Below are 9,993 nucleotides of genomic sequence, written 5' to 3' on the forward strand. Positions count from 1 at the left end.
CTCCTTAATAAGTTGACCTGAAACATATATTTGAAGTAGACTATAAAAAAAATGTATTGTCTCTCATTGTTTGCTGTGTTTGCAGTTGGTTGAGAGAAAATTCAGATAGGAAGAGACATAGAAGAGATAAGATTTAACACAATGGTCCTGGCTAGAACACGGTGTAATGAATGCACACAATCATACTGATCTTCGGGACAGTCGTCTGTCAAACAAACACAATAAAATGTATGCACTTTATTAGTATTAGTTACTGCAGACTGTGTTTTGTTGTACTCGTTCATTCTACGGCATATACAAGAGAAGATCAGTGTTGATAGAAAACTGGCAGTTACAAAAATAAGATGATACAGATATTTGATGGAGAAAATAGATTTTGATACACAAATAAAGTCATGATAGATGCTCCTTTAAAAGGTCATAGAATCAGAATTTCAATGTCTGCAACTCAAAGTCTCTGTCATTGCAGTCTCTAGTTTGTTGTGCTTGGCTCCCCTGGGTCTTAATCCAAAACCAAAGTCTCTCTCGGGGTGCTTCTAAAGGTGCATCAAAAGTCCAAAGCGATCCAAAAAGGCTGTCCTGATTCGCTCGGGGTTGAACAGTTCATATCCGCCTCGTCTTTTCAGATGAAATCACTCAATGGCTGTCGTGCAGTCTGAGTTATCTGATTGGATGCCATGGCCTTCCTCTGCTTTCTTTTATCCAGTGCCACGCTCACCTTATATCTGCTGTGAAGAAAAGACCTTGTTAGGCTTTGACAGCACACCTGCAGAACTGACAAAAAAGCTGCATACAAGGAAAGCCAATAGGGGAAAGGGGAAACGGATGGAAATGGACAAAAAATTTATATTATTTGATTGCTTTTCATTTGTTTCTTTGTTATTTGTTCTTCAAGGTCTATAGAGGTCAAGTGTGCAACTTACGGAAAATAAAGTTAGATTTTTAAAATTTTAATAAAGTTAGCAATTTGTTCCTTTGTTCTTTACAGTGCCCCGCACATGGCATGCAGGAAAAAATAGTAGGCTAAATCGCGTGCACGAACTACCAATTCGTTCCCTCAATGTACTAAATCGTGCACACGATTACTATTGCATTCCCTCGATTTACTATTTCGTTCACTCGATTTATAAATTATGTGCCAGATTTACTACTTTGTTTCCTTCGATTTGCTAAATCATGCGCACAATTTAGCAAATCAAGTGATAGCAATAGTAAATCGAGGGAATGCAATAGAAATTGTTTGCACATTTTATTACATTGGGGGAACGAATTAGTAAATCGTGCGCACAATTTATAAATCAAGTGAACGAAATAGTAAATCGAGGGAATGCAATAGAAATTGTTTGCACATTTTATTACATTGGGGGAACGAATTAGTAAATCGTGCGCACAATTTATAAATCAAGTGAACGAAATAGTAAATCGAGGGAATGCAATAGTAATTGTTTGCACATTTTAGTACATTGAGGGAACAAATTAGTAAATCGTGCGCACAATTTATAAATCGAGTGAACGAAATAGTAAATCGAGGGAATGCAATAGTAATTGTTTGCACATTTTAGTACATTGAGGGAACAAATTAGTAAATCGTGCGCACAATTTATAAATCGAGTGAACAAAATAGTAAATCGAGGGAATGCAATAGTAATTGTGTGCACACTTTAGTACATTAAACCCCACCTTTCGGTAGCATACTGTGTTCTGATTGGTCAATTGGCATAGTCAGTTTTGATTGGTTGTTCCGCACACAGCTTCACGGTAAACAATGAGTTAGCATCTTTTTGGGGTGAGTTATGAATTATTCCTCTCATCGTGAAGCAAACAGTAAAATGAAAAACTTGAAGAACAGTCTAGCTGCTTTTTCTTCTGTGTGGGCGTATTCAAGCCGCGCGCTTCAGTTTAAATTTGAATAGCACGTTCAGCGCGGGGGCGTGGCCACATTATATAATGAAGGGAGACATGAAACATTGGACATCACGTTGTTTTGAAGGTCAGAGTTTTGTTTCTCCCAAGACGGTAGGCGAAGATTATTACATTGAGGGAATGCAATAGTAATTGTGTGCACATTTTAGTACATTGGGGGAACGAATTAGTAAATCATGCGCACAATTCATTTTTCCTTGCATGTCATGTGCGGGGCTCCGTAGTTCTTACAGTATAGTCATTCATTAAAATATTATTAAAATGACTACATAAAACTCTCTCTATCTCTCGCTCTATATATAACTGACTTTTTTTAGCCCTTGGACTAGGCTGGCTTTTTAGCAGAGGAGAGTGAAGGGAAACGACAGGGCAAGAAAAAAGGCTGGAAAGGGAAATATAAAACAAGGTGTGGGAAAACAAACGATTATAAGTGTACCCGTGTGTATGCAGGACTCTGAGTGATGTTTGGCCGTGCAGATGCACTCGAGATGATCCTCCAGCTGCACCTGCACCTCCCGGAGCTTCGGCCTCCTGCGTACGTACTCCACCTTGGCCACCTGAGAGAGAGAGAAAGAAAGAGTGAGTGTGGGAACATCCTGAGCTGCACGCACACACACTCATAACCCTATCAACAGTCTACTTTTCCTCTGCTGTTCCAGAGGTGAGATAAGGCGAGAGATAAATGTGACTCGTCGGTTTCCTGTAGTGCAGATGAGCCGCCACAAACCTCTCTTTGTAAACACACACACACACATCTCACATCATACAGACAGACTCTTTCCCTCCATGCCAATTCAGCTGCCCTGCAGGCCCACTTATACAATACTTTATTCAGGTCTGAACACTCACACACATAGCTGGCTAGATAAACTCAACAGAACACACCCCACAGCCGCGGCGTTACAGACAGACACAGTATTTGCCGCGGTTAACTCAAGGTTAGGGCTATTCGTTAACTAGCCGCGGAAGTCTGGCCTGAAATGCTTTCTGTGTGCTCAGCGGCCCTGAAATTCTCGCTGACATTGTCCTCCCTTTGGCACTCCCTACGCCTCACTCTTGTTACTTTGAAATTGAGAAATGTGAAAAGCTTTACATGCCGAAAATGAGCTTGACAAGTGGCAAACACGGTCACGGCCTGGTGCGCATGGGGATTTACATCAACAAAACTGATTTTCCTTACACACTAAAAGTGCTCAGTGAAGGAGAAAGCAGGTAAAAGGTCATAGTATCAACTTTCAGACGTTTCACCTATAGGTCCTACAAATGAGATCATTTCTGACTTGTAGGAAAGGCACTTTAAAATGAATGGGAATGGCTTGACACAGATAATGTGGTCTGGGAAGAATTAGGCAAGAAACATCTGAGTTCATACTGAGATTTTTTATGTACTGTATGCATGGCTGCAGGATTTAGTGTCTTGGAAAACTGCAGAGAAACTTGAGGTGTCTTTTTAAACTCTGGAAGAGACACATAACTGGGGGCTTTTCTGCAGGAGAAACATCTGAGAAGCAGGCGACCGAAGCAAAATCCTCTATTTGCTCTCTCTAGGAGAAACAACTGTCACTCATCTGTGATTTGCATCAAAATCGGGGGGCCAAAAAACCTAGGGAACTGCCTACCTAGACTTAACTTTTAGGCATAATTTTCGGCATGTGCCATTTTTTTTTTGTCTTCCCAATGTATCAAAGCGATCAATTATTTCCGATTTTGTTATTCGCTAATAAATCAATAGTAGCCTAAATCATTCATTGGTTGGTTTTGACTGGCAGCAACGTGCTTCAGATCTGTTCCACACTTCTGACAAATGTTTTCGACGTGCGGGTCTCGATGAAGGAGGGGAAGCTGCTAGAAGAAGCAGTTAAATGTAGCGTAATTAGTAACTTGTTCAGGGCTTCAAGTGCAGGTCAGTTTCATCTGTAATACTCTACTGTAGTCTTTATTAACCCAGTTGAGTATTAAAGTGCTAGCACCTGTTAGACTGTCAGGAGCACCCCATTATTATCATCAGTCAGAATACTGTGCTGAAGGACATCTTTATCAAATGTAAAGTTATTTGAATAAATTTAGCAGACAGATGTTCACATGGATTTATTGTACAGGGAGGGAGGGAGCTAGAGCAGACAGCAACACAAAAATATGAGTCAGAATGAAATAGTGTGTTCAGTATTTGGATTTTTCAATGTAGGCTACTAATTTTGGCATTTAGGCACTTTAGAAAACTTGTTTTAATATATCTGTATGAATTATAGGTTTGGGTATTAAAGTCATTGGCATACAAATGCCAATGAGGTGATTGTTTTGCAACAGGGTGGACACAGTTCTGTTCATAACAGTAGACCTGGTAAAGAAGTGACAGGTACAAGAAAAGGGGAGAGACAGAGATATTGGAGAAAATGAATAGCAAAAAAGGGAAGTGAAGGTGCAGTTCAAGAAAGAACATTTAATTCCTGTGCACGGCCCTAAATAAAGATTTTATGTGATTAACATTTTAAAAAGCATGCAAAATAATTATTATTTAATCATCTTTATTTAAAATACTTTATTATTTTTATATAAAGAAAAGTCTATACATTTTATAAATAAAGTATAAAAAGTATATTTAAAAAGTAAACAAATATTTTATATTGTATATGTGTTCTTTATAAAAAAATTGTAAATGTGAAATTATTTAACATAATTACATAAATTATTTTTTAAATAATATTTTATATTATACAAACACACATATATTTATATAAAATGTATGGCATGTATGTTTATATAAAATTTTATATAAAAATATTATATATTATTTTAGTTTTATATATATATATATATATATATATATATATATATATATATATATATATATATATATATATATATATATATATATTCTTTTTTTTTGTTGAAAAAATAAAACAAAATCAGTAAAATTCTTTAACATTCTGTAATTACTATTAATAACAATAATCATTTGAACATTTGTGTATATAACAATGTATATATTGTGTATAAATAGAAATGTTATATATTTTATAATGATCTATATATAAATGCTTTTATTATTCATAAAAAATACATAAGTAATTAAAAATGTTGTATACATTTTTATATTTTGTATTTTTACAATATGAAAAACAATCATCATTCATTAATAACTTACAAATGTAAAGGATCAATTATGAATATTTTTTTTCATAATATATATATTTTTATAATAATATTTTAATAATACTACATATTATATATTTTATCAAAAATATATAAACAAATTACAATCATCTAAAATATGTATAATTGAATAATGTCAGTATTTAAAATAGCAATGTATAAATACTCTATATCTAAAATATAAAACAAAACATATTTACACAAACAATTTCTATTTTACAGGCAGAGATGTGTGTGTTCTCACCTTCACGGTCCTGTGGTGCTTCTTGGACGGGTGGCAGTGCATGTTGCTGGTGTTGCAGCAGCCCGAGCATCGTCTCACCTCCACACACGGAGGCCAGATCAGGAAGTTGGCGGCAGTGGGATCGACCTGACTGCGTGGGATCTCGTAGATCACTGTGCGAGTCTTACAGCCGGCAGGCACTGCCTCTTCTAAACACACAACAAACCAATAAACACACAGAGCAATCACGGGAGCACTGCAGCACGTGTGTAATTACTTGCATGTGCTTTTTTACCAATGCTTCTCTTGCGTCTGGAGTGTGAGTTCTTGAGGTGTCTGCTATTATACAGATGCTCCTTATGGTGGCCTTGTTTAACGTCCTCCAGCACTTCATTCTCTGTACCTAAAGAATGAAGCACAAAAGTCAAAGTAGAACGAGCCGACATCCCTCCCTCACTATTGTCGCGAAAGAGCCTCTTTGTGAACGTAATTGAAAAAATCCAGAAAACCCGGTCTGATTACTAATGTAAATAAAGAATAAAGGTGTCTGCCAACCTGCCAGCAAACTACACATGAAAAACTTCCTCCTTTACACACAGATCACAAAGCAAATATATGCGCCGCCGGAGGACACACAGAGAAATCCCAGACTCAACAATAAGATGTTCGGAAAGGATTGCGTCGTTGAAAGTGCTTTAGGGACAGCAGGATTGTTAGTCTGACCAAAGTGTGTGCAGTATGTAATCATGCTGTTCCACAGAGCCATTCAGCCATACAGCGGGACCCCGGGGAACAGAGATGCCCCTGCTGTCGCCCCCAGAAACCAGCCCAATGGAGGAGGAGGCAGGGTTGAGCGCCGTGGCCGACCGACCCACTCGGCTTTTCACACAGTCGTTAGCGAGCAACAGACCTCACAAACGCAAACTCTACTTCAGCTTCGGCCTCTTTTCTCTCCCAAACACACACTTGCACACAGAGACGCGCACAAAATGAGGAATTCGGCATGAATAATACATTACAGCAGCGCTGGCATTCAGCCGCACTCAACTCATAAAGCGGCATGACAACAGTATAATGGAGAGAGTCTCTTGACCTCCCTCAGGCACCAGCCACACAGACGCAGCTGTTTGCATTTCAATTACAGCGCTTACGGGCCCAACCGAATTCGAGACTCATATCATTACGGCTGCAGCATTTCCTCATTAGATTAGCACTGGAAGTTTGTATTTGAAGCACCAACCCTGTCGGTTCATTTCTTTCTAAGCGTCAAAAGTTTTCAATCAGGGTCAAGGGAACCGAAACGGAAACCAGCCAAATCGTACCGCGCTGCCTGCTTTAAATATGATTCGTGGGGTGCATAAAATGAAATATTTTACCACGCAAACTAGTCGATTTTGACAATATGTGGTTTTGCATATGTAGTTGCACATCTTTCCAGTGTAAATGGAGCTGAGGGTGACGAATTACGATTGAGAATGCAAATAAGGGCAATAAATATGACCAATAGTAATGAAGTATGCAAATAACGCAATGACGTCATCACTGTCGGTTGGATTTCGAATTACAAACTTTCTATAAGATGATTTTTTTAGAGCTCTGAATTCTACTTTTTATTTTGTTTTCCAAAAACAAACACTCATCAACAAAAAAGCTGAAATGAATTATCGCTCAAAAACTTGAGCGATGATTGGGCTACTTTTTAATGCACGCGACAAAAATTCATGATATAGTTTAGTGGATATTTGCCTTTTCAGGGTCTAAAGGCCCATTGCCACCAAGGATGATAACTATAAAGATAACGATAAAGATATATAGTTGAAAAATCGTTCTCAGTATTAAAGAATAGCAGAGTCCACACCACAGCTATAACGATAAAGGCACTGAGAAACAATATCATTGGAATTACTTTCCGAATCATTTTTTTTCCAGCTGATGAACGATCCAAACATTGAAACCCAATCAGAATCCATCCTGCTATAACGAGCTCGAGAGTTTAAAGTGGCAGATGAGCCTGCGCTTAGAATAAACAGACAATATTGTTCGCTGGTGTGGATGCTAATATCGTTATCTTTATTGTTATTGTTCTTGGTGTGAATGGGGCCTTACATTGATGTTGACATTGACGTATTTAATTTGGTGCCGCCAAAACAGGACATCATTTACCAAGTTCAAAGGCTCCAGCAACGCATGTGGCGCCACGAGTGCAGGGACGGGACTGCGGTCTCTAGGCAACAAGCGCTGAGGCGTTCGCTTTAAACACGATTCAGTGTCGAGGTCCATGAACTTTGAATGCAGTGAAAGATTGAGTGAGTCTCCTCTGAAAGGACATTTCCCAGAGTCTTGTTCTCCTAACAGTGTGCCTCAACGCTTTGGTGACTTGACACGTTTCCCTCGTGAACAATTCAGTGTCTTGTGGTAGTTGTAGTCTTTATTTAGCAACTTGTTAGCAAGCGAGTTTTAACAAATCAGTTGAGTGAATGTTTCAATGAGTCACTCTTAACATATACTTCTTGCCACCTATTACATTAAGATGTAAGCTGCACAAAGGGCCACTAAGCAAAACCGTGAATGAATCTGAACGAATCTTTTTCCTTTTGAAAAGACTCAAAAGAATCAAATCACTGATATGGATCGCTGCAACTGCCATTGCCTTTTAAGATTAGGATATACAGTTTACTTAGGAAAACAGTGAGACTTTACCTAAGAAGTCAATCTCCAGGATCCTCTGGAGGTCGCTGATGCTGCGGATCTCACTGTTAGAGAGTCTCTCAATCAGCTCTTGTGGAATTGGTGCTTCCTGTGAAAAAAATTAAACAAAAATTTGTTTTTATCTTGCAAATTATCAAATGCAAGTTTAAGTTTGTTGTAGTTTGTCGTAATATTTCATCAGTGTTTATTTAAAAAAATTATAAAGCGGTTTAAAAAAAAAAAAACCTTTCTAACTATTTATAGAACTTTTTATATATATATATATATATATATATATATATATATATATATATATATATATATATATATATATATATGTATATATATATATATATATATATATATATATATATATACACACACACACACAAAAAACAACATGCAAGAAAACAGAAAAGTCCCATTTAGACCCTTATGACTGTGTCAAGCATTAGGTTTAAAAATAGCTCACATTTCATATTTTTGTGAGAAAAAAAAAAGCTTTGTGGAGAAAACACTATTATTTCTTAATATTTATAACTCAAACTGCATGAATGCACAAACAATTCATTAAAAACACCGTGAATGAGTACACGTGTGTTGAAACTTGAAAGTTTATGTGCAGAAAATGTTCTCTTTTTCAACTGTATGTAATCTAAGAACTTTATATGACATATGACAGTCCTTCCTATAAATTCGCTCTATCTATTTATAAGGAAATCTCTCTCTTAAGGAAAACCCATCGTACTATTCTTCTTCTAACCTCAATGCATATGTGTTTAGATGTTAATCTTATCATCTTACCTCAGCGGCTGCTGAAAGCAGAGAGAAGCAGCAGAAGAGAAAGTGGATCAGCGCGGCTCTCATCTCCCCTGTGCTCCAAATGTGTCCCAGCGCAGGCGAAACCGTCCCGACCGGAGCCGCAAAGATGCTCCAAGCGGCGTGGAGCCAGGGAACATAACTTCCCACAGACAAACCTCTCAAAGGATAAACTCTACACAAGTCCTACAAGTTCACAAACCGAGCCCTAAAATCGACTATGTGAAAGCAAACGAGCTCCTTTTAATAAGTTATAGTCACTAAATTAAGTCAAATCAGTGCGCGAGATCATTTCGTAGGAAAAGAAAGCATGAGTGAAGTGATCCTTCATCCTTTAACCGCATCAGAATTTTATATTAAAAAATAAAAATAAATAAATCCAATGTGTACTCCTAGGCTCAAAATCATGGGGCAACTGGCTCACATTTATCCAAAATAGTCCATTTTTATTAGCCGTCCACACCGTGTCCTCACGTAAAAGATGTTTGGTTCAAACTTCAGCAGCTCTCGCTGCGTGGAAAGGATCTGACAGTGAATGAGCTGCAGTTTCTCTCATCTCCTCATCTTAAACTCACGCCCCCCTCAGGACGAACTAATCTCTGATAGACACGAGCCTTTCGAATCGCAGCGTCAGTGAATGCGATTCATCACAGTGACTCGAATCTTTGAAAAATGATTCAGTGACCCTTTCTGCGGGGTACGTCAGTTAGGTGACGACATCACTTACTTAAGCAATTCGATTGAGACGCCAAGTGTTTGTTTACAAATCTGTTCAGAAATGATCTACCACTTGAACTTGGAGTGTGTCGCATTACTAAACCTATGAACTTATGAAGACAGATATTATTTCCATTTTGCTTTAACATACATTTCCTCAAGATCTGACAAGGACGTGACATCTTTACGAAAAATGCGTCGCGAGTAACTTACTTGAAAGATAAACCGTCGCGTGTATTGGAATAACTAATATATTTTGCTTATATTGCTACTCTGGAGGTGAGTTATAAAAATAACCATGGGTTAAATACAAAAAAAAAACATAGTTACTGTAGTTAAATCTTGGTAACCACAAATTAATCATGGTTTTGTTAAACTAAGCGTTTATGTGTGTTTGTAGTAAAAATGTGGTTATACAAATGTTAATCAATTCAACAAAAAGACCATGGTTAATACACTTTTACTACAAT

At 37.6% G+C, this 9,993-nt stretch overlaps 1 protein-coding gene across 2 annotated transcripts; it reads right to left on the minus strand.

Annotated features, from left to right (window-relative positions):
* Positions 1-222: 222 nt before the first annotated feature.
* On the minus strand, positions 223-9,364 carry LOC127988409 (platelet-derived growth factor subunit A). 2 transcript variants are annotated; one of them, XM_052591161.1, is made up of 6 exons: positions 8,792-9,364; positions 8,000-8,096; positions 5,595-5,702; positions 5,321-5,508; positions 2,360-2,480; positions 223-725 (listed from the first exon to the last, which is right to left on the minus strand). In XM_052591161.1, the coding sequence occupies exons 1-6, from the start codon at positions 8,852-8,854 to the stop codon at positions 715-717; spliced, it is 588 nt and encodes a 195-aa protein (XP_052447121.1). In that variant the 5' UTR covers positions 8,855-9,364; the 3' UTR covers positions 223-714. The 2 variants fall into 2 exon arrangements, with proteins under 2 accessions (XP_052447121.1, XP_052447120.1); XM_052591160.1 differs by having other exon boundaries at positions 223-728; positions 8,792-9,362.
* Between the last annotated feature and the right edge of the window lie 629 nt (positions 9,365-9,993).

Source organism: Carassius gibelio, chromosome B22 (genome assembly GCF_023724105.1).
Source record: "Carassius gibelio isolate Cgi1373 ecotype wild population from Czech Republic chromosome B22, carGib1.2-hapl.c, whole genome shotgun sequence".
Lineage (NCBI taxonomy): Eukaryota > Metazoa > Chordata > Actinopteri > Cypriniformes > Cyprinidae > Carassius > Carassius gibelio.